This window comes from Equus caballus, chromosome 18, assembly GCF_041296265.1.
Source record: "Equus caballus isolate H_3958 breed thoroughbred chromosome 18, TB-T2T, whole genome shotgun sequence".
Classification (NCBI taxonomy): Eukaryota; Metazoa; Chordata; class Mammalia; order Perissodactyla; family Equidae; genus Equus; species Equus caballus.
The window spans coordinates 24,588,673-24,615,287 of NC_091701.1; the positions used below are offsets into that span (position 1 = coordinate 24,588,673).

The window sequence follows — 26,615 nt, forward strand, 5'->3', positions numbered from 1 at the left end:
CCTTCTCTGTGAGGTAACATTGGATTGTTCCAGTTAACGGTAGAAACATTTTCACTTTGCTGAAATTTTAGTGACTGCTCATGCTGAAGTTGACTTCTAAATAAAAAATTTAAATTGTTAAATTCAAATATTTTACATCTTTTAAAAATAGAAACCACAAGGCCTTTTCTTTGGTGACAGAATATGGTTTTGACCTGACTAAGCAATTCAAACTTATGTCGTCATAAAATTCAGTTTTCTGAGTATTAAAACCTATTCAGTAAGTTTCAGTCCCCTGCAGGTTTCATAGCATAATTAAAACTATGTTATCGAAAAAAAGTAGGTAGCATAGACGTATACAGATTAGATAGATAGATAGAGAGAGAGATAGACTTCTTGATTCATTTATGGAATTAAATAATGGATCCTATAAGCAGAAATGAAATATTTGCTGCCATAAAAAAGTAGGATATTGAATATCCTTGAGATTGATCTTATAATTAAAATTAGTTTTTTAAAAAAGACATTTTTCCTATTTGTTACTCAAAAGAGTTCATGTCATGAGAGTGTGCTTATCTAGGAGACAGTTTATTCTGCATCCTATATCCTTCTCATCCTAAAGATAAGTCTTGGGACTTAGGGAATATACTCTGAAAAAAACTTTGGACAAAGTTTCTAAGAGAATGTCAGAAATAAGAAACATCAGCAATTGCAATTTCTAGGAACATAAACAACATCTCTTTTCGAAGAGTTTGTGTCACTCAGGTAGCAGAAGCCTTCCAAGAAATGATTAACACTTACAGGGTGACTGCAGGGAGAAAGGCTATAATCACGCTGTCTTAGCCCCTGTCAACATTAGTTACTGTCTCAGCTACTGGAACAACAGAAATGACAGATACAGAACAGAAATAAAAATGAAACAGAATGAAATTATTGTCTGTTTTTTTTTCTTTGCCCTAATAACTAGATCACTCAAGAGTATTCAACTGTATATGGGCATGCCTTGGAGTTATTGCAGGTTCGGTTCCAGATCACCACAATAAAGCGAGCATCACAATAAAGTGAGTCACATGAAGTTTTTGGTTTCCCACTGCATACAAAAGTTATGTTTACACTATACTCAGTCTATTAAATGTGCAATATCATTATGTCTAAAAACACAATGTACATGCCTAATTAAAAAATACTTTATTGCTAAAAAATGCTGACCATCATCTGAGCCTTCAGTGAGTCGTAAGCTTTTTGCTGGTGGAGCGTCTTGCCTAGATGTTCATGGCTCCTGACTGATCAGGGTAGTGGTTGCTGAAGGTCGGGGTGACCGCGTCAATTTCTTAAAATAAGACAACAATGAAGTTTGCCGCATCGATTGACTCTTGCTTTCACAAACGATTTCTTTGTAGCATGCAGTGCTGTTTGATACCATTTTACCCAAAGTAGAACTTGTTTCAAAATTAGAGTCAATCTTCTCAAATCCTGCCTCAAATCACTGTTTTATCAACTAAGTTTATGTAATACTCCAAATCCGTTGTCATTTCAACAATCTTCACAGCATCTTCACCAGGAGTAGATTCCATGTCAAGAAACCGCTTTCTGTGGTTATCCATAAGAAGCAACTCCTTGGGGACCGAGTGGTTAAGTTCACGCGCTCCGCTACTGTGGCCCAAGGTTTCCCCGGTTTGGATCCTGGGCGCCGACATGGCACCATTCATCAGGCCACGTTGAGATGGAGTCCCGTGTGCTACAACCAGAAGGACCCACAACTAAAACATACAACTATATACTGGGGGGATTTGGGAAGAAAAAGCAGAAGGAAAAAAAAAAAGATTAGCAACAGTTGTTAGCTCAGGTGCCAATCTTGAGAAAGAAAAAAAAAAAGAAGCAACTCCTCATCCGTTAAAAGTTTTATCATGAAATTGCAGCAATTCAGTCACCTCTTCAGGATGCACATCATATCCTAGGTCTCTTACTGTTTCTACCACATTGGCAGTTACCTCCTCCACTGAAGTCTTGAGCTCCTCAAAGTTATTAATGAGAGTTGGAATCAGCTTCTCCCAAACTCTTGTTAATGTTTATATTTTGATCTCTTTCCATGAATCATGAATGTTCTTAATGGCATCTAGAATGGTGAATCCTTTCCAGAAGGTTTTCAATTTACTTTGCCCAGATTTATCAGAGGAATCATCATCCCTGGCAGCAATAGCCTTATAAAATGTATTTCTTAAATAATAAGACTTGAAAATCAAAATTACTCCTTGATCCATGGGCTTCAGAATGGATGCTGTCTTAGCAGGCATGAAAATAGCGTTAATCTCATCAGAGCTCTTGTGTGACCAGATACATTGTCAGTGAGTTGTAATATTTTGAAAGGAATCTTTTTTCTGAGCAGTAGGTCCCAAGAGTGGACTTAAAATATTCAGTAAACCATGTTGTAAACAGATGTCCTGTCTTCTAGGCTTTGTTGTTCCATTTATAGAGCACAGGCAGAGTAGATTTAGTCTAGTTCTTAAGGGTCCGAGGATTTTCAGAATGGCAAATGAGCATTGGCTTCAACTTAGAGTCAACAGCTGCATTAGGCCCTAACAAGACAGTCAGCTTATCCTCTGAAGTTTTGAAGCCAGGCAATGACTTCTCCTCTCTAGCTATGAAAGTCCTAGATGGCATCTTCTTCCAATACAAGGCTGTTTCACCTACATTGAAAATCTGTTGTTTAGTGTAACTACGTTCATTAATGATCTTAGCCAGATCTTCTGGATAACTTGCTGCAGCTTCTACATCAGCACTTGCTGCTTCACCTTGCACTTTCATGTCTTGGAGACGGCTTCTTTCCTTAAACCTCATGAACAAAACTCTGCTAGCTTCCACCTTCTTCTGCAGCTTCCTCACCCAACTCAGCCTCCATAGAACTGAAGAGAGTTAGGGCCTTGCTCTGGATTAGGCTTTGGCTTCAGGAAATTTTGTGGCTAGTCTGATCTTCTATCCAGGCCGCTAAACTTTCTCCATATCAGCAATAAGTCTGTTTAACTTCCTTAGCATTCATATGTTCACTGGAGTAGCACTTTTAATTTCCTTCAAGAACTTTTCTTTTGCATTCACAACTTGGCTAATTGTTTGGCACAAGAGGTCTAGCTTTTGGCCTATCTTGGCGTCTGACAGTTCTTCCCCACTTGGCTTAATCATTTCTAGCTTTTAATTTAAAGTGAGAAACATGTCACTCTTCCTTTCACTTGAACACTTAGGGGCCATTGTAGGATTGTTAACTGACCTAATTTCAGTATTGTCATGTCTCAGGGAATAGAGGCCCAAGGAAAGGGAGAGAGACAGGGGAACAGCCAGTTGGTGGAACTGTCAGAACACATAAAACATTTATGGATTGTTTGCTGTCTTATATGGATGTGGTTCTTGGCACCCCAAAACAATTACAATATTAACATCAAACATCACTGATCACAGATCACAATAATAAATATAATAATCATGAAGAAGTTTGAAACATTGTAAGAACTACCAAAATGTGACAGAGAGACTTGAAGTGAGCAAATACTGTTGGAAAAATGGCGCCAATAGACCTGCTTGATACAGGCTTGCCACAAACTTTCACTTTGTAAAAAGCGCAGTACATGTGAAGTGTGATAAAACAAAGCACAATAAAATGAGGTATGCCTGCATTGCTAAACAGAGAATGCTTTCTTCAGTAAATTTATAGGTAGGACCACCACACCAGTTAATGCGGTATTTAAAATTAGAAAAACCCAGACAATTATTATACTTTCATCAATACAAGTCAGGTTTAAAATGTATGTACTTGTATTTTATTGTGACCTCACTCTAAGATAAAATAGAAAAATTGAACCTAACTCTGAGTTTGATAGAATAAGTTAAACCTATGAATGGATTTGTTAAGCTAAATATTAGAAGATTACTAAAACAGAAAAGTGAAATGTATTTTCAAAAACACTAGTTTTTTCTATCTTTTTTGATGTTTGAAAAGATCTCTTTTCTTGATCTATTGATTAGTAATGGGTTCTATAATATTCCTACAGAAAGTGACTTGTAAATAGTATATTAGTATTTTTCAAACTTCTACAAACACTTAAGCCCATAGCATACCCTGTTTAAAAAAAATGGTTTTCTGATAAGAATAAAACCACATACTGTGGTCCATTCTGAAGATTTGTAAGGTACATGAGCAGTTAAAGGCTTTAAGATGTAATGCAGTAATTAAGCCTATCAGACTTCGCTTAAAGCATAGTTTCAAAAAGGTGCTTGACCACAGCTTAATTCCTCTGGTTATTCAAGAGAAGACACACTCTTCAAACACACTTTGTGAAAGCAATGGCGTTGTACTAAGTTGTAGGCTCACAATACCTAGATTTACAAGAATCTCTCTAAACTTTATCAATTAACTGAAGGATAGGTTGTTTCTTTTTCATTAAAGAAGACATACTCTCAAATATTTCAGATTGTAATTTCTAGCCTCTCTCCAATCTATCAACTTTCCTGGTTATATCTGATCTCTCTATTTTTGCAATTGCTCTCTACTATCATTTGCTTCATCCAAAGTCAGAAAAAACACAACTATGTCAAGGAAATGTTCCTTTGTGAAATTATTACTTCTATGGCCATTCCTTTATATTGCACTATCTCAGTGCTTTTTGACTTTATATGTTGAACAATGTTTTACATCTCTTCTTATATTTCATGGTATTTTAAGTCTTTCACAGAATCTTTAAACCTTCATAAGTAAACTTTCTACTTCCTAAATAGCATTCTTTTGAACTCCATGGTTTTACCCTGTTACATATTTCTGCAGTGCCTTGTACAGTGCATTCCAAAATGTAAAAGTGAAATTCGTTATGTTGGTTTGCTGACCTATTTGAAAAACATACATACAAATCAAATGCATTTATATCAATTCCATCACTATGACTGCCCAAGGGGAACAAAATAGGAGTGAGGAATGGATATAATAGGAAGCACACACACAGACACCAACACAAGAAAGGGTCTGGCACAAAGAGAACAACTGAAGATTAGAATGAACTCAATTGGCTACACGTGAATGTTTCAGATAAGGAGCCCTTAGCTTCTGTGAGGATTTAAGAAGAAATCTGCTCCAAAAGGCATCCTTTGATTTCCAGGACTCCAGCTTAACTGGACAGGTTCAAATCAAATTGAGAATTAATATTGGTCACACATTTGTACATGTAAGTTAATTAAAAAGATAAAACTGGGGGTGCAAAAGTCCCAAATGGATAGGCTATTAGAAAAATTGGTTCACTTTCTCAACACTGATCAGACAACAGAAGAGTTTTTAGAGTTTCTGAGACTTCTATAACATTATGCCATATCCACAGAATATTTTTTCAGAATAAATAGTATTTCTTTTTTCCAAGAAAAATATCTTCCTTTTAAATCTTTAAAGATAAGCCAGATTGCATCTGTAAACTTTCCTAAAGATAATAGGAGACAACATAGCTCCTCAATTACACTTTCAGTTTCAAAGTTCTATAGTTATCTTAGTGATAGATTATATAAACAACTGATTGATCGCTAAAATAGGCAACTGAAAGTATAAGCATTCAGAAATTCAGGTCAATAAAAAATGGAATTCAGAAACAACTTAATGTTCTAGTAAAATCATGACTAAAATATAGGAAACAGTGGATAATGCAAAGAGTATATGTTAGTGGTAAATTCATGATACTGACCGTGGACACTATGACATAGCAAACACAGAATCCTGACAACTAGCAACATAGTGAGAAAGCTTTGGGCCCATAGACGTACTTTTATGTAACGAACATAACAGAGTCATGAAACACAAGATTGACGGGAATGGAAAATGAGTATTATGTACTACTGAGGGATGGGTTATATCATCACCCATGAAAGAAATATTTCAGTGTTTGAGACAAAGTCGGCAAATGTCTTAAGGGAGAATAAAACCATAACCTTTAAAATAATGTTCTCTTCATTTGCATTTCTACAGGAGAGAAACCTTTTTTCCAAGCTTTACTGAAATATAATTGACATAACATTTGTTATAGTGTAAGTTTAAAGTGTACAATGTAATGTTTTGATACATGCAAATATTGCAAAATGATTACCACAATAAAGTTAGTTAAGACATCCATCACCTCACATAGTTACAATCTTTTATTTCAGTGATGAGAATTTTAAAAATAGACCCTCTTTACAACTTCAAATATACAATACAGCATTGTTAACTATAGCCAGGCAGAAATTATCCACGTTTGGACAGGGATGGGAAATGGAGAGGTGGAATCATAACTGGGCATATTTTTTCAAATGTCAAAACAAATCCTTTAAATTGTATTAGAGATATCTAATTACTGGACCAGCTATAGTAGCTATAGTTGCCATACATAAGAATAGATTGAGTGGGGAAGAGAAAAGCAGGTATATAAAAAATAAGCTGAAGTGGATAAAGGGTTGTTACAAGGAGTTATAGGATCATTTTCCACATCAGGATGCAATAGAAAATACTACCACATCCAGGATAATGATTTACCTGACTAACTTTTCAAAAGCATTATCCACTAGGCTCATTGAGAACTTCTTTGCTGTATTCTGAGGCACTTACTTTTGTACCATATCCTCATAATAACCCTAAATGTTAGGTAGAGAATTTGCATATCAGAAAACTAAAATTTATAAAAATTAAATAATTTGCCTAAGGTCACAAGGTCTTAATTAGAAAAAATAGATCAAGAATTTCGACATAGGACTCTCTGATCAGAGTTATGGCCTTCAGCACAAACTGAACTCATCAAGGCTTAGCCCATTTTTTCAACGTTCCTTAAGCACTCAACTGTCCTACGTCACTGCTACTCAAAGTAGCCACTCCACAGTGAGAGGAAGTGCTTGTAGTGGAATATAAATCAATGCACTTCTTCCTTCTTCAGGAAACTCACACACACACACACACACACCCCTCTACCTACATATCCATAATATGTTTATGTAAGTATATACATATATGCAGATATATATACATTTAGTTAATTGCCCTAGGATAAATATCTATATATATAATAAATATCTGTATATAATAAAATATCTATATCTATGTATATTATAATGTATATAATATATATAACATATAGATATATATGTAGATATATGTATAAGTATATATTCAATTGAATTTAAACAGTGTACTTAACAGTATAGATTAGGTGTTAGCAAACTATGGCCTGCTGGTTGGTTGCCTGTTTCTGTAAACAAATTTTTATTGAAATATTGCCACACCTACTCATTTACATAATCTTTATGTCTACTTTAGCACTATAAGGCACTGTAGCTGTGAGAGAGACAATATGGCCCAAGAAGCTTCAAATATTTACTATCTGGCCCTTCAAGAAATGCACTGGAGGAGCAAAGAGCCTCAGCATCATTTTGTTCTTCAGGCATACACTGGGGTGGGGGTGGAGGGGGGGGTGAAGATTTCTCCAGTGGTGTAAGCACCCAGATCTTACCCTCTGAACCCCGAGTTCTCCTAGTTGCCCAGGAGGGAACTGCACTATTATCATTTTATAGGCCCTAAATCCCTGCTGTATGCATTCTCTCGGGGCAGCATAAAGACTCTCCTACTAACATTTTATTTGGAACCCAGAAAAAAGAGACTGAGAAGGGGCCTGACTGAAAGGAATCCCATTCTTCCTTCTTCAAAGCTTCTGAGCTTGCTTTGAGGACACAAACACAGGCAGAGGATCATTTCATTCTTTTCTAATGTTTTTTTATCCTAGGGGAAGTAACCAATTTCATTTCACATTTTAAAAACTATAAATAAGAATGAAGCTTATGCAAATAACTCTGACAATTCCAGTTCAATTAATAACTAGAAAAAAAACAGTTAACTGTTTCTCCAGAATAAACTTTACGAGTTGCGTTGTCTCTACTGTAGCAAAAGGACTTGAAGAAAGTTTTCAAAATATTATCCACAGTTTTCTTTTTCACTGAATAGATTACTCATTGGACTAGTTCAAACAATTAGCTATTTTGAAATCCCTTGATATGCATATTTTAGGCAAGTATAAAGCACAGATTTTTCAAATGTATCAATGTTTAGATCTACAATCAAGAAATTCTGAGTTAACTTACATGTCTCTGGGATCCATCATATTCACACCTTTCAATTTTTCCTAGGCTGCCGTCTGAGAAATACAACTTCTCTGCACGATGGTCAATGGTGAGTCCATTTGGAGTGAGTATGTCTGTACTGACCACCATTTGAGCATTTTTTCCAGTCAGAGTAGCTCTCATGATACTTGGATGCTGTTCATTCCAGTTGGTCCAAAACATTAAACTAATTGAAGTGAAAATTGTGATAATAAATTAAAATTTCCATTAACAGTAAAAACATTAGTAAAAATAGGACAATGTCAAGCTATTTAAAAAGAAGCAAAATTGTTTATCTAGTAGTCTATGACCCTTAAGAAAGTCCAGGAAATAAGAGGAGACATGCATATTGTATTTGCACGTATATTTTTCCCAGTTTCTTAAATGAAACCTGGAAACTATTTCTGAAAAACAATTATCCTTTGCATTTTCTCACATAATTTAACTAAATTGAGTCAGTTTGATGCAAAATGAGGATTTATTTTAATCAGAGACAAAATAGTTATCTTAAATTTCCTATGAACTACAAATATACATTAACTTATTAATATCACGTGTCAGCAGATCGAATATGACCATTTTGGACATCATTCCTAACCTAACTATATTTCTCTTCTTCGGTTGGTGAAAATCAAAAGCTCCCTCTCTTTCTAGGTTTGCTTTTTAAATTCTACATGTCTGCTTTGTATGTATTTTAGAGAAATGCAATTACCAAACTTCTATAGTTCTTTAATGTCTTTTTTTCTCTCCTCTCTTTGTCAGTGTGATTTTTCTGTAAATTACAACGTTGTTTCTGGAATTTCAGGGGTTGCTCTCAATTCCTTGAACATAATATCTGTTACTTAAAGATTTTATAGAATGCTTTAAATCAGCGTTTGTGAAACTATTCTTTAAGGAAGCCCTAGGATTGTACAGAAGCCCTTACAGGTCGCTGGAGGAGTGGAGAGGCTGTAGGATTTCAGTCTCCAAGCTCTACTTTTACTGAAACAGCTCTTCTTTCTCTTCTGTTGTCTATAGGACTGTCCCTAAGAGTTTATTTGAAGATGGCTTGTTCCTGCTTAGGATGAAAGGGAGGGAGGAAGGAAGGGAGGAAGAAAGGAAGGAAGAAAGGAAGGAAGAAAGAAGGGAAGAAAGGAAAAATGAAGGGAGCAAAAAAGGGAGTGAGGGAAAAGGAAGGAGGAAAAGAAGGGAAGGAGGGGGACAGAGCAGGAGGCTGAGAAGCAGACTGTTTTAAATATTGGAAAAAATATGCTTAAGAAATACTGACCATGAAACACTATTGGAAATAATATTTCACCTTTACAGTAAGATTGCATATATCATTCCTATGTATAATCATTTAAAGGCAATGTAGGATTATAACCAACAAAATTATTCAATACGTGTTTTTTGAGTATTATGCAAAAACTTATTACGAGAAATATTCAAGCTCACAAAAAAAATCTTTCTATTTGCTAATTTAAAAAATAACCCCCACCAACTGAGGCAAACTGGGCCATCTTGCTCTTTGTTAAAACATTTCACAGCAATTTTACCTATTCTATGGAACAAGTGTCAAAGTGAACAAGTGTCAAAAATATGTTGCCCTATGAATGAGTAAATTTGCAAAAAAAAAAATGGCATACTTAAATTATGCAATAGTTTTAGCCACACACTGTGACTTAATTTAGTTAAAACATTTAAAAGTTATGCATATAGTATAATGTACACAATACACAAACTATTTATCTGCAATATTTTCCTAGATTGCTGGCTTTAGAATTATAGAATTTCTGAGGTATTAGTGTTCTTTTAATTTCACCTTTCATTTCACAGATGGGAAAACAGAGGCCAGAGAGCTCGAGCAATTAAAGTTATGGTAACCAAGCTGTGTTTTGAATTCAAGTAGTCTAATTTTCATCTAGAGTTAAAGATTTTATTTTAAAATTTCTGTTAATCAACTAATATACTAAAGTGATTTGAAGATGTCATTGTTATGTATAATGATAAAAATATTTTTTATACTTTAAACTTTACATATAATTTTCAATTAAAACATTTTGGTGTGTAATTCTAATTTCCAGTTCACCATATGCAACATGAAAGTATACTTTTGGCCTATGGAATAAATAATTATAGGATAAAGCACTTATCAATTAAAATGAATTAGATATAATATCATCAGTTATCTCCCTGATGTTTATTTGAAAATTGATATATAAATTTCTTTGATCAACTATAGGACATTTATTATTATCCTAAGATTCTTCTGGTGAACGGTCAAGGTCAGTATAGCTGATTCAACAACAAACTAAATAGTGAGGAGCAGTGGTGTGAGGAAAACTAACTCTGCTCAGGCATCCAAAGGCCTGTGTCCATCTGAGCTGTCATCAGAGCTGTGTGAGGAGTCAGCCTGCTCTCATCCTGCATCTCTCAACCTTCACAGTCTTGAGGAAAATGTTCAGTTAAGTGAATTAAGTCTAATCTTATTCCTAGCTCTATAAAAGTGTCCAGATTTAGCTATTCTCACACTAAGTGATTTATGCACTCCCTTCTCTCAAGTGGTCAGAGTCAGTGTTTATCAATAATTGTTTTTCATTCTTTAATTTTTCTTCATCACACCTAAAAAGAGCTCTTCTATTTCTGCTCAGTGAAAGCCACATTGGTCTCGCTTTTGTTTACTTGTTTTATTTAAGAATAAAAGGACTTTCTAGTAGTTAAAAAATATTCTTACCATATTGTTTGAGAGTGGAACTCCAAAGACATATTTTTTCTACTTAACTTGAACTTTGTTCTTTAGTTTTCATATAATTGCCTTCTTTATGGCATCCTCGAGACATGACTTTTTTCTAATTTGTTTTGTTTCTTTCCCTCTATAGCCTGAGCATTTCCTCTTGTCATGAGTTCTTCATAAATATTATTATGAATGCCTGCACAATATATTATCCAACAGATTCAGGCTACTTAGATTGTTGTCAAGTATCTAATGTCGAAAATATAGCTTCACATAAAGATTTGTTGTTGTTTGTTTTCTGTGTATTTCAATTGGAGAGACCCTTGGTTGTAAAATTATTTAAATTACAGAAGCACCTTTTAGGTTTCAATACATGCAAATAGTTTTTTTTTTTTTTTTGAATGTATTATTTCACTCAGCTATGCATTAGGGTCTTCTTCCTATACCTTTTACAGCACAGTGTTGTCTCTATTTTCTCTTTCATTATTTAAATTTGCTTTTACTCTCGTGGAACTCTCATGGAGGTGATACCTGGCATTTAAAGAGTCCAGATTTTAATTATTCATGTTTACAATGCTCTTATAAAAAATAGCTTTATGAATTGTGAACAGAGAACTTCAAAGGAAATCTTTTTTTAAAAGTTAATTCTTTTTAAAATTAGCATAACTTTGATAGTGTTTGACTTATAATTATAATGAAGAAATAAAGATGCAATGTTTCTTACTTTTGGCATTCATCCAGGGCTAGCACATGTGGATGGTCATCCTCTGACATGGCAATGACCGCTTCCCTGTCAAACGCTCCAGGCCGGGTCTGGTCCACTGTGTGTCTGGTGATGGATGAGGTAGTGGAGCTGGTCCAGTACAGTGTATCCCAGGCTCTGTGATAGGCAAGACCTTCAACAGAACCCACATCTGATGGGGGAAAGAAAAGAATAAATTTACGCTTTCTTCTACAACAGATTTGGCTTCTGGACACAAAAAGCATTTAACATATATACATATATCTAAATTTTATTTTATCAATCATTTCTTAACAAACTCTCTAAAATAAAAATATAATAATTGTGATGCCTACAATTGATAGCTGATTACACTCAGCAAAACTGACCTGTGAACTGCTCACGGGAATATTTTTTACAAAAACATGTCATTAAAGACTGAATCTTCTCATCCAAAAAAAAACCTCAATTAAGTAATTGCCTTTTATTTAGGAAAATGGTGGCTCTCTTTTACTTTCATATCTTAATAAGTAATTTTCAAAAAGTATCCAGTGTGCAACAATTTAAAGATGTCAGAGATACAATTTAGGTACAATCATAATGACTTCTCTTGATACTATATTTGGAAACTTCAAGAAAAAGCAAACACATCAAAAACTACAACAAGAATATCAAAAAGCCAAAATCCAACTCCACAATTGCAACTATCAAACAATGGAAGAGAATGTTTTAATAAGTTAATGCAGTGAGTTCTTTGATTCTATTCAAGTAATGTGATATAAAAACAAAAGAAAATACAATTAATTACCAGTTAAGTCATGCTTTAAATATTGTCAGAAAAAGATAAATGGCAGTACATAGATTCTAATACATAAAAGTGACAATGTGAAAAACAAGAGTAATTATTTCTTAAAATTGTGTTCCCAATCAGTAGGATAACATAGAGTAGCTGTTTTATTTTTCACAGAGCTTCTTTGAGTAAATCTTTAAACATAACCAAATTATATCATTTTTCCTTCATGTTATCTGTTTTCCTCAGAGTTACTCTTAGCGTGTTTAATTTAAGAAAGAATATATATAGCTTTGGCAGTCATAGTAAGAAATTAACATTATAACAGGCAGAGTCTTTCTACTGTTTTTCTCTCAGGGAAACTCTGAAAGGAAATCTTCAGCTCTTCAGAAAATAGGTAAATGGAAAGGATTATTTTCATGTTTAAGATGGGTACATATTTAGTTTGGTGGTCACCTGGTTTAGTGAGAATGCAAAACAATATTAACACATTTTGAACTAGATTTCTTTAAAGTGATTAAATTTCTGTCATTTGTTTCTTTTTCTACACTCAACAGAGAAAAATCCACTAGTAACAGAATTAATAGCTACCATTTATGGGGCACTGTCTTTCGGCTAGGAATCATGCTAATTGCTTTGCATACAGCACTTTATTTTATGTGTAAATCTACTCTGGGAAGTTTGCTTTACTGTTCTTTTCCTAAGAAGGAAACTGAAACCCATGGTCACAGAACCAACAGTGTTAAAGCAAGATTTTGAACACAGGTTCACCCGCTTCCAAGAGTCTGTAATCCTTAGCACCACTAGTTATAGATGGGTTTATAGCCTCTATCACTTATTCTCAATCCACACCAAGCTGGGACCAAACAAATGATTCATTAGTTTCAACTTGTCTGACTCTGGGTGAATTGTATAACTAGTAATTTACCATGAGTAGCCTCCTCTCACACAATCAACAAAACAATTTACGAGAAATTAATCTGGGTGATTAGTATGGAAACCCCGGCTAGAGTTTATGGAAGAAAAATTATAAAACATGGTCATAATAAAATCTATTAAACTCTTTTTATATGAATCACAAGGTCTTTTCTATTTGAGGTAAGTAGGTGGAAAGTTGATTAAGGTGTTTCAGTTATTAATAAATCATCCATTCCACTTTTACACTTTGAAATCATTTTAGAAATGAAGTTAACTCTATTAGTAGTATAAGCAACATTACACTCCTTCATCATTCACAAATAGAATGAGAAATGGCATAGCTCTGAAAAGCTGCAAGCAAGTCAGAATCATTAATCCATCCTCATTCTGCACCTTCCCTTTCTACTGACATTGACAGATCTTCCTCATGGCCACCTTTTCCTGCCAAATAAAGAAGAAACCACTTGGTAACACCATCGAGATGAACCAGGTTCTTCTTTTCTATGTTGACACAGTTCCCTGGTTACTAGAGTACATAATATATCTCACTGTCCAGGTACAATCTCTTTTATTTTATTTTTGCAATAGATGATAACCTGACAGTACACTTAATCATAATCTGGTGCTACTTTTTAAAATACTTCAGTAACATTTCTTTCTCAAAAAAAGATATTCAATTCCCTATAAAAATTGTATTTGTCATTAACAAATAGCCAATTAAAGACATATATCAAATTTTAAGATCATGAAAAATATTTCAATTGAGATAAGATAAGATTCATGTCTATTCTATGATGACTTAATAGAACGTGGGATCATGTGGCATGTGTGTATGTCTGTGAACACTGAGGCTCCTAAACCAGTTGAAGAGGTAGAATAAGAACTTGGAGTTCCTGGTCCTGGCAGATAATTATATAGTTTGAAAATCAAAGTAAAATGCCTATCTATCCAGTCAACCAGTTCTGAAATATTGAACAGAGTAAATCAACACAGAGTTAAACACCTTTGAAATTCAAGGGTGATAGAATAGGCATAATTAAGAAAATAACTCTAACAGTTCTATTTCAGCAGCCCCATACCTTCAGCTCCAGCAAAAGAATTATACTGAAAGTTTGATGCATAGCCAATAAAAATACCATTTCCTCACCCTATGCACTTGGGGAAAAAAAAAAAAAAAAGAGAGAGAGCGTCACCTTTAATCTCACTTCCCTTTGAGCAGGGAATTGGTTTTGGCTAAGCATGGATGAGATACAGATGTGTTTCTGTAGAAGTAAGGAGAGGAAATTGACTCATCAAAAAATACAAGGCAGGCAAATAACTCAGAATCATGGCTATATCTAATTTCCTGAATTCTAGTTTCCACATCAACGAGTGGGGAAACTGATCCTACCAGCCTGGCACAGTGACACTGACCACTACTCTGACAGCTACCCAAAGAACTTCATAGACAACACACTTCATCTCACCGGTTGTCTTACTGAAGAAGGGACAACAGCTCAATCCTGTCTGCACAGTTTTCTAAAGGCAGGATAAGAGCTTACAAAATGGGAAAAACAGTGAAGGATGTTCTTGGAAGGGAGCCACATGTACAAAACATTGCCATTCATCTGGGTGGAATAATAGTCACAGATAAATCCTTTTTCAAAGTTAACAGGAAATAATATTTATCTCAAGGACACACTATAACTGTAAAGTGTCATAATGGCCTCCCTTGTTGAAAGTGTATTATTCTCTTACTGGCTTGTTTCTAAAGGCACAGAGTATCAGAAACTTTGCCATTTGAAACTATGTCAGTAGTATGAAGCATCTCAATCTTTTCTCGAGTATCTAAAGACACAGAGAAGCAGGCTCGATTTCCAACCCAGGAACAGAGCTTAAAATAAGAAGTTTCTGGATACAGCATTCCATGTCTGTCTTAACTTTGTTGTTTCCAGAGAAACAGAATCTTGAGTCCAGTTCACAATCCAGACCTGATGTTGAACTCTACAGAGTACGCATAGGCTTTACCTTAAGCCTAACAAAACACTAATTTACTTAAATTTTGCCTAAACTCTACTCTTCGCTAAAAATCCCCTAATAACCTTTCTTTCTTCCTTTCAGGAGGGAGGGAGGGAGGGAGGTAACCTGCGGCTCTCCTGGTGTGCAGTCTCCCTCACTGCAACGAGCCACTAACTTGACGTGGTTGAGCTACAACTGTATTTGACAACATCCAATACGCTTTCAACATAAATATACTCAAAAGACTAGGAATAGAAGGGAATTTCCTCAAACTGATAAAAAGAATCTATAAAAACCCCAAGGCTTACTTTATACCTAGTGGTGAAAAAATGAAACCTTTCCCCCTATAACAAGAACAAGACAAGGATGTTCACTCTTGCCTTTTTATTTGGCATTGTATCAGAGGTTTAGTTAGGGTAACTGGGCTAAAAAAAAAGGAAGAAAAGTCATCCAGATTGGAAAAGAAGAAGGAAAACTATCTCTTTTTGCAGACGAGATGTTTTTATATCTACAAAATCTTCAGTAATTCACTAGAAAACTACTAGAATTATGAAAGCATTCAGCCAGCTTGCAGGGTACAAGAGCGACATACAAAAATTACTTGTATGTCTATACAGTAGTAACGAACAATCAAAAAATGAAATTCAAAAGACAGTTCCATTTATAATAGCATTTAAAAGCATTAAAAATAAAAGGCATGCAAATAAAATTAGGAAAAATTTTAAGAAAAGAATTGTAATCTTAAAACTTGTTCACTGAAAATTATAAAACATTATTGAAATAAATTAAAGACAAAAAATGGAAAGGTAACCGTGTTTATGGATCGGAAGATTTAATGTCATTAAGATGGCAAGAGTTTCCAAATAGATCTACAGAGCCAATGTAATCCCCAATAAGATTCCAACTAGCTTTTTCCAAGAAATTGACAAACTGATCTTAAAATCCATATGAAAATGCAAGCAACCCAAAATAGCTAAAACAACCTTGTAAAAGAACAAATTTAGAGCACTCATATTTCCTGATTTTAAACTACAAAGTTACAGTAATCAAGATAGTGTGGTACTGTCATAAGTATAGACATATAGATCAACGGAATGGAACTGATAGTCCAAAAATAAACCCCTGCATTTACGGTAAATTGATTTTTGAACAAGGTACCAGAAAAATTCACTGGGGAAAAAATAATCTTTTTAACAAATTGTTTGCAATGATTGTATATCCACATGCAAAAGAATAATGATGGATTCCTTCCTCATACCATACTCACACACGCACACAGGTATACTCAAAATGTATCTTAGAGCTAAACGTAGAAGGTAAACTATAAAAATCTTAGAAAAAAACAGACGAGTAAATCTTTATAAATCAGGTTAGGCAAAGCCTTTTTAGACATGACACCAAAAGCACAAATGGTAAAAGAAAAAATAGATAAATTGGACTTCATCGAAATTAAAAACTTTTGTGCTTCAAAAGACCCTATTCAAGAAAAAAAAAAGCCAACTTACGGAGATTTTGGGAGAAAATATTTGCAAATTATTTATGCAATAACGGACTTGTATCACAAATACATAAAGAACTCTCACAACTCAACAATAGAGTAATAAATAACCCAGTGGAAAAATGGGCAACAAATGTGAATAGATATTTCTCCAATGAAGGTATACAAATGGCTGATAGCAACATGAAAAATGCTCAATATTATTAGCCATCAGAGAAATGCAAATACTTCGCATCCACTATGATGACTGCAATGAAAAAAAGATAAGTTTTGTCAAAGATGCGGAGAAATTGTAACCCTCATACATTGCTGGTGGCACTGTAAAATGATGCAGCTGCTTTAGAAAAGAGACTGGCAGTTTGTCAAAATATTAAACGTATAGTTATCATATGATCTACCAATTCCACTGCTGGATCTATACTCAAGAGAAATGAAAACATATATCCACATATTCATAGCAGCTTTATTCATAATAGCCAAAAGCGGAAACAGCCCAAATGACAATCAACTGATGAATGGATGAATAAAAGGTGATACAGCTATTCAATGCAATATCATTCAGCAATAAAAAAGAATGAAGTATCGATATAAACTAAAACATGGATGAACTTTGAAAATATTATACAAAGTGAAAGAAGCCAGTCACGTAAGACCACTTACTCTATAAATCCCTTTACGTTAAATGTTTAGAACAGCCCATCCTAAAGACAGAATGTAAACTAGTGGTTGCTAATTGTTAAGGAGCATGGGGGAAATAAGAAGTGACTACTAATTGGTATGGGTTTATTTTGGGGGGAGGGTGATAAAAATATTCTCAAAATGATGGTGGTGATGGTTACATGACTATCTAAAAACTATTAAATTGTGCACTTTAAATGTGTGAATTGTATGGTATATGAACCGTCAAAGTAGAACCGGAGCTACCTTGAAGGAAATGTATAAAATAATGGGACAAAAAAGCATCAATGAATTGGGTAAAGTTAAGTTCTAATTTAATAAATACTGATGTTTCTATTATGACTCTAGCTACAGGGTTGCTGTGAGATCCAAAAGAGACTTTGTCTCTCTCTGTCTCTCTCTCTCTATATATATGTATAACGGGAAATATTATACAAAGTTATTTTAAAGCATTTTAAGGTATTTGGATGTGGTTTAATTGCCAGCCAGTGGAGATATTGTAGGAAATTAAAATATCTGCTAATTTCTCTCGAATTTACCTTACTAAAATGATTACAAATGAATTTTTTTACAAATCATTTTATAAATGATTAACTAGATGGACGATTTTCCCTTTTCTAACTATTTAACTAGTAAATAGATTGCAATAGATTCTGTGGAATTGTAAAAAGATGGAGTTGAAACTGACTCAATACAAGGTTGACATAAGGGAAGCTGTATTGTAGAAAAGAGACCCCATTGTAACTTTGAATGACTTCTGACTAACGAATCCGGCTGGATTTGCACCCTTCAGGAGATCCACCTGTTCTGTAGATTCTATGACCCCTACTGGTGCATTTAACCTCCCAGCTGCGATAAGAAGATAACTTCGTTCTTTTGAGTTCCTTAGGAATGTGATGACCCCCCAAACAGAGAGTCTATGCTGATAGCCATCATCAATCACAACTGAAAGATCTGGTGTGGCTACTTCCAGTCTGTAACACCAGAGGATCAACATTCCTAACCCCCTCCCCTATGACCCACTGGCTTATATAACTGCTTCAAGATTCTGTGCCCCCCTTAAGATGGTTCTTTTGGACATTAGTTGGCCATCTTCCCTCTTGCTAGCAAGCTATAATAAAATGTCATTTCTCTGCCACCATCTTGCCTCTTGACGATTGGCTTTTGTCTTGTGGCAAGCAGATTGTGCCCTTTGTACGGTAACAGAATCTATTTTAAGACACTAAAATAGATCCCAGCAGACGTGAAAAGGAGAGGAACAAATTCCTCCTTCAGCATGAACTCGTGAACCCATTAGATGCCTGAAATGCATTTTCAAGTCTTCTCAAGGAAGATAAGATTATCAGGACAGAGACCTCATGCCTGTCAAGGTCATCTCCTACATTCCTAAGTTTTAATAGCTTGTTTCAACAGACTCTTACCCCCACCATGACTGCTTTGAGACTGGAATTTGTTAAAAGACATTTCTTTCCCTTTTTTTTCTTCATCTTTGTTAGCCATGACTGTACAATCTTCCCTCTCCCTTCAATGGCTGGAACACAGATTCAAGTAGCACTAAGGAGCACTTGAATCTGGGTTCCTGGGCTGCAGTCCGAACAAACCCCAAATAAACATCTTTTTGTTTAAGTCTATCAGAGTCTAGCTCATAATTGGTCGACAATTCCAAGGTAGATTGCTTACTATAAATTAGATTATGACCCCTCTGGTTTGAAGATTTAGAGTCCTTTCTGTGTTTTTTCCACATTAATAAATAAAACGAAATAATTATCTAAAATATCTTTCAGATATAGGCTTTCATTTTTATTTCCTCATATTATGTAAGGCCGTTCACAAATCCTACACCAGCACTGATATGCACCAGTAGAGGGTGAAACTGGGGGCCAACTTGCTTTAACTTTACTCAGTTAGTTGTCTGTTTGCAAAAGTAGATAACGCATTACTGAAAACCACCCTACAGATAACAGCTCTGATGCTTGGGTCACCATGGTAACAGGTGCTTGAGTTATTTGGGAACTGAGAGTTGACTCCTTGTCTAGTTCAGGCTGGTTAGAACCACCACCTCATCAACTGAGCCAGTGTGATGACCCATAGGTGAGCCTTTGACATCAAGGAGCTGAAAACTCCAGCCTTAGATCATGGTAACGTCGTCAATTTGTGAACATGCATCCTGTGAAGCACCATGAATCTTGACTATGCTTGTGCATATCATCAATTACCTACTTCTCCTTTCCTCCATATCCGCTTCGGACCACTCTGCCTCTTTATCCCGTAAATATCCCTAATCCCCATTTTTCGGAGAAGCAGATTTGAGATTGGTTCTCCCATCTCCTGGCTTGACTGCCTCATGATTAAACCCTTTCTCTTTGCAAATTTGTTGTCTCTGTGATTGGCATAATCATGCAGTGGGCAAAACGAATCTGGTTTGGTAAAAAGGGTACTGGCCGGGGTATGACCTGAACAATCACATATCTATTCAGATTTGGAAGGGCCCAGGACAGGCTCCCAAATATTTGACGTGTCAACTCTGATCACAACTAAACCATAGCAATAGGTTTTACCTGTCCGCTTTGCCCTGAATATTTATATTCTTAAATTCTTTAACTATTAAAAAGCTCAACTTTTTTTTCACCAATCTAACTTACTAAAAACTAAACAAATTAAAAATCTACATTATAGTCTAAAAATTTAAACAAGAAGCAATCCTGCTGGAAAAAAAATATTTTTTATAACTAAACACATGGAAAACATAGAGAATTCACTGAAAAACAAGAGAGTTCAGTAAGATGGCAGGCAATAAATAAATAAGTAAACCAAAATCAATAGTTCTATTATGTACAAAAATAAATAGATATAAAATGGAAAGAAGATGCCAATCCCAGTAGCCACTCATGATGTGGGTTCCAATGAATGAACATATCTATAAAACTGCACCATTCTTGACCACCTGAATTTGACTCTACTTGTGCCTGAAGTTTTGCAATGAAGCTTATCTTTCACGAATGTGGATCCATCCGTTAACTTCAAGTACTCACCCCTCTAACAAGAGGAGACCCAACACATTCAAAAGGTTTAAATGGGGAATAACTCTATACCAGTCTCTCTTTGTCCTCATAATCCTACTGAACTAAAACACATTTTTTTCCAAAAGCAAAATTGTTTACAGATGTGTAATTTATTTTTAACAAAGACAAGCTTTTACTATCATCTTCAAAGCAGTTTTAATTCCCTGGAATCAGAGCATCTCAAATATTTCCATGCTAGAAGAAAGTCTTTGCTTTACATTGCATAACAAAACAGACCTATTTACTTGGTTTTCCCAAAACAAAGGAACAATTTGCCCTAAGGGAGTATTGAAGCAAATTCAAACAGCTTGAAGCTTTTAAGTGACAGTGTATTGTTTTTTCTTAATCTTACTCATTGTGTCTTGTTGGATTTTTTTCAGGTTTAAAAACATTAAAGATCTGAGTTTCAGCCTGAACCCCAGGCTCAGCTGAAATTTACACAGACTCAGACACATCTCAACAAATACCTCTATCTTGTGTCACCACTAACAGAAGCAAAGAAATGTAAGCGATGAAAAAATTGAGCACATGAGTAATTATACTGGTCTCATTCCTTCAAGAGTACCTGCTGATAAACTGACTCAACAAGATTAAGCCAGCTTTGGTATGCTGGAGCTCCCAGGAAAAACATGAACTCCAAGTTTTCTGAAACCCTCAGGTATGTCATACTGTATACCCTAGGCAGAGGCTAGGAGACCTGATATGTACAGACAGACTTTCTTTGAGAAATATAATTAGAAAGTGACTTGGAATCCATCCTCATTTTCTTTGTGAGAAAGTGGGGGAACTCTTCAGGCCAAAGTCATGAGCTAGAACATTCTTGAGAATGAATTGTCTCTCTCTATTTCCAGGTGTCTGAATAAAATCATCATTTCCCTCAATCAATTCACACAATGCAAAACAGTCTCAACAGCTATTCACTTATAAACAGTTAGAATAGACGATAAATTCTTAATATGATATGAGAGAAACTGGGAAGACCTTCTTATGTAAACTAAGACTCAAGTGTACTTTGAATTTTCTCAAGGTCCATCATTAGATATGTGTTCTCTTGGTTTAAGGCGTCTCCAGGTATTCTTTGTTTAAATTCTTTTTGTAAATAATACTCTTCAGAGGATAACTTCCTAATTTATTAATGGCTAATGCTTTAAATTTATTATTATATTGCATTATTTTTAATGGCCATAAAATGTGGGCATTTTTTTATGCAGAAAAAGAAGAGAAACAACTTCAAAAACAGTCTTGAGAGCATAAAAATGAGGGCCTTGGGAATCTAGAAATAGCACGAGTATACTTGGGTTCTTAACAATTCAGCATCATATCCAGTTGATGAGCTACTCTCTGGTAATAAATTAGCAACTTCAAGAAAAAGTATTTGCTGTACACTTGTCAGTTGTGCACGTTTAGTTAAATAATAAATGAGGTGCATATAATTAATTAGACAGAACACATACATGTAGCTTCTAATGCTCTTATGATTTCCATCCCAGAATGAACAAGAGCCCTCTAAATTGAATTCAGTTACAATGCTGACTTCAGCACTAAAAGCATCGCATCTTACCCAGCCATTAATAATGTATGCATTTCCTCTCTTACTCCTTCTCCTTCCCTCTCTTTCCTTCTCCTCCTCCCTCCTCCTCTTCTTCTTTTTCTTTCTTTCTTTCAACTCTGCCCTTCCTTCTTCAAATACATGGTTGAGCCTTACTGACAGCCATTTTTTAAACATATCATTTCGTTTGCTTCTGATTCAGTCTCACTTGCTCCTTCAGTATTCTTCCTTGTTCTACAACCATTTTCTCTTGTCTGATTCTGCCTTCTAACTTTTTTAATATTAACCCTTTAGTTTGTGATTTCAGACCTTGATTTCACTCTGACTTGAATCAGTGTCATCCGTTCTACGCCATTGTGACTCACAGCAAAATTATCTGTATTAGCTTCTTTGCTGCCTCTTATTGATGGATTTCTGTGGAGCAGAGTGGAGTAGAGGAAATGAGACTCAGTACAAGCTAACCTTCCTTCATATTCTGATGTCAAATTTGTTTCTTTACACATCATACGTAAATAACTTGATCCAGTATCTGTCTTTAAGCTATATTTAAATAATTAAAATCGAATAATAATTCTTTTCTAAATCACTAAAATACTTAGAACAAACAAGTTTAAGTAACAAACTAGTTTTTTAATGGCTTTAGAAAACCAAGAATAATAGTAAATTATCTTGATTTTTAGACTCCAAGTCCCTTTTCCAGTTAAAAGCACTTCTTATATAATAGCTTGTCCCCTTCAGAAAAGCTGAAGTAATTTGTTGGAGCACAGAGCAACTAAGCAAAGACAGACAGCAACATGTCTTTTTGAGGGGATATCTTTTCAATAGTAATTAGAGGGTGAAATGCTTCATAGAATAATATGAATTTGAATAGTAATTTGTCTTTAGATTTTAGAGCTTTTGTTATCAGGAATCCAAGAAAAAGTAATGAGATTAACAAATTAATTAAGAGACTAATCTTTCAAAAATGTTTAAGCCTTATAATTACAGATTGCATGAAGACATTAACTATTTAAGAGAGTATAAATTCATTTACATTATCAAGTGGATAAATTTAAGAGATCAATGTCATAATAAATCCTCTAGTTTCATCTTTAACTAATGGGGTGTTCCATTGTTAATATTTTAAATAGATACTTTGTATTCTTTGACAAGTCAGCCCTGGTGGTCTAGTGGTTAAGATTCAGCACACTCCTCCACAGCCCAGGTTTGTTTCCTGGTCAGGGAATGACACCAGCCCATTGTCTTTCGGTTATCATACTGTGGCAGCTGCATGTTGTGGTGATGCTGAAAGCTATGCAACCAGTATTTCAAACACCAGCAGGGTCACCCATGGTGGACAGGTTTCAGAGGAGCTTCCAGACTAAGGCAGACTAGGAAGAAGGACCTGGCCACCACTTCTGAAAAATTGGCCATGAAAACCCTATGAATAGCAGTGGAGCATTGTCTGATAAAGGACTGGAAGATGATGGTGCAAAAAGACCAGGCAGGGTTCTGCTTTGCTGTACACAGGGTCACTAGGAGTCAGAGTCTGCTTGATGGCACTAACAACAAAAATTCTTTGACAAAAACGCAAAGTTAGATGGAAAAAATAAAATCGTGGAATCAATTACTTGCAAGATTTCCAGTGTAGTTTCTATCGATACTAAAATTCATCAGAAACATACCCTCTAGCTTCCCACCAAACCTATAACTCTGCCTCCATTGTCTTGCCCCCTCCTGTTAAGAGAAGAAGTGTCTGTCTTCCTATAACAGGGAAATTCACTACTTTTCTCTGGATTATGCTATCCTCTCTCTCCTTCTCAAGGACATTGGTCCTTTTGTTTTCTCTGCTCTTTTTCTACAACATACAGGCCTCTCATTTACAGCATCACCTGACTTCTTTTACAACAACTACACTGAAACTATCCTTTTCAAGATAACCAGCAATTTCTCTACTGCTAAATCCAATGTACGGTACTTCATCCTGCCTAGTTACTTAGCAGTTGTTAACTGTCTTACATCCTCTTAAAACCCTTTCAAGAGTTGTTTTCAGTTTGTCTGTTTGACATGCTCTCTCCTGTTTTTCTCATGTCTCACTGGTGTCTCTTTCCCAGGTTCCTTTGCCAACAACACCTAAACCCAACCTTCAAATGTAGACATTATCTAGGGTTTCATTTAGGGTCCTCTTCTCTTCCTTTTCTACTCTCTCTTCTACATTATCTGATCTATTCCCATGAAATTAAATACCATCTATATGTTTATATATTCTTTTTCGTTGCCCCTTGTTTGTTTCCTTCATAATCCACGAGAATGTTGTTTGCTGGTTGTGTTCTTTTTGTCTGTCACGTCACAGGAGTGAGGGCAGGGAACATGCCTAGCTTGTTCTCAGTTGTATCCCCCACAATGAACAAAGTTCCAGGCACAGAGCAAGAAACTGAAATTATTTGTGGAATAACCAACATGAATTTCTACTATATTAATCCATTGAAGGCAGGGTCTGTGTATTTATGCTTTAATTCTTATATGCCTAAGACCTGAAATATTGAAGAAGCATATAGGGTAATAACAGGGTAATAATTAAGAGCACAAACTCTGGATTCAGATAATGACTTTGAATACCTGCACTATCACTTTACCAGAAATACGACCAGGAGCAGTTCATTTAACTGTTCTGTATTTCCATTTCCCTGTATTTAATGTGGGAATAATAATAGTACCAGATTCATAAGGCACCTGGGATGATTATGCGAGTTAACATACAACAAGTGTTTAAACAGTGCTTAACATAAAGGGCTTAATACATGTCAGTAATGTTGTTATTGTTGCATTCCTCTACACAAGGCTACAGAGAATTATGCTTACCAAGGTTGGTGCTCTGTTGGATAAATTATCATCCCCATTTTTCTACAAGTAGAATACTAGAAATTATAGCTTTATAGGAGTAGCTTTCTGAACTCTAAGTGGCCACAATCTACATTTGTAAACAGAATTCTCTCTTTATTATAAGATGTCAGGCTCCAGTTTATTTATCTTCTTCCCTTGGAATAAGCTCAGACATTTGATCCATTTACTGTATCTTTTAGTCTTAGTATTACTTGTAGGATGATAATGTAAATATTTGATGATCTTTTAGGTAGAAAAGTGGTGGGACTATTGGAAAATTAAAGTATTAGACAATATAAATTTTGATCACGTAATGTGAAGGAGACAAACAGAGAGAGAAATAGGGAAGGAAGTTAAGACATAAATAGAAGGGTATTTTTTTGTTTTTTAAGATAGGCAGTTAATGAAGCAAGAAAATAGAGAAAGGCTATTCCAGATGATAAGGATCATAGAAAAAGAGGTTTGATTCTCTGCCAAGTTTTGCAATGAAAGAGGATAGAAATTAGTACTGGAAATAGAAAATAATTTAAGAGACTGATAGAAACATTTGATCTCTAGGAAATAATAGAATGTTTTAACATGTAACTCAATACAAAAAGGTATTAGGACTATTTAAATAAAGGGAGATTATTCTCTGATCTTTAAAAGCCAAGTGATATACTCAGAGTTTTGTGTTTGCTACACACAGCTAAGAAGTTTATTACATAAAAATAGTATATATTATATGTGCACACAAGGTTAAAATAACATAATGCAAGAAAAAGCCATTTGGTCTGCCAAAGAAAAATACCAACAGGAAAAAATAAAGGCTCACCTTAAAAGGTATTTCACATTGAAATGTGGTTTAAGTAAATAAAATTGACTTTAAATGGAGTGGAAGGTGTATACATATAAACACACAACTAATGTTTAAAGCAAAATAAAACAGTGTTAAATTCCCTGCAAATACCCCAATCACAAGCAATTATAATAAGGAGAATTACTTATTGAGCACTTACTGTGTGCCTAGCCCTATAGAGAAAGAGTTATTCAAAAAGGTGAACCCTAGAATCTACCAGAAGAAAAATCCTCTTTTTTTTTCATTAACATGCTATTAATTAAGTGCCATATTATGTGGTATAGATTTTAAGAAGTCTAAAAATTAATTGAAGTACATGTGCTTTTCCAAACAAGCTTACACCACCACATTTACTTCGGTCCCACAGGCATTCTAACCAAAATATCTTCAAATTTCTACCTACTCTTTAACGCTGATCATTTGAGTCTATGCAACTCATTTTTTAAATTTCTGTTTCTCACCACCGTTAATTGCTACATTCAAATCTGAACAAACTTTTAAAACTTCTCTATTTCCTCCCTTCATCTCCTTTTTATCATTCTTAGTGACCTAAAATTTATTTATCAGAGCTTTTATTTATTTCTCTTCAGCATTTCTCAACTGTTATGGCTTTCTCCATCAACAACACCATCTCTGAGTCTCAACTGGGTTCTCATCCTCTCCCATCCCTTAGCTTCTTATTTGTCAGGATTTTCATTATAACTAAACTGAACACTTGTTTGCATCTACAAGTTTGAGCACGAAATCTGTGTTTCATCCTGCAATTAATTACTACCTCAGATTATGATCACTGTCCTACCAAAACATGGACAACATGGTCAATCATTTTAATGATGTCTTTACTCCTAGCCTCAACTTTCATGCCTT

The 26,615-nt window shown here is 35.0% G+C and overlaps 1 protein-coding gene across 4 annotated transcripts in view; it reads right to left on the reverse strand.

Annotated features, from left to right (window-relative positions):
* The window catches only part of LRP1B (LDL receptor related protein 1B), a 1,824,397-nt gene that overhangs the window by 328,041 nt on the left and 1,469,741 nt on the right, over positions 1–26,615 (reverse strand). For all 4 annotated transcript variants that reach the window (XM_070241833.1, XM_023622537.2, XM_023622536.2 and 1 more), the window contains 2 exons: positions 11,559–11,748; positions 8,104–8,308 (listed from right to left, as the gene is read on the reverse strand). In XM_070241833.1, the coding sequence (XP_070097934.1) occupies positions 8,104–8,308; positions 11,559–11,748 (395 nt within the window). The remainder of the gene's footprint in view (positions 1–8,103; positions 8,309–11,558; positions 11,749–26,615) is intronic.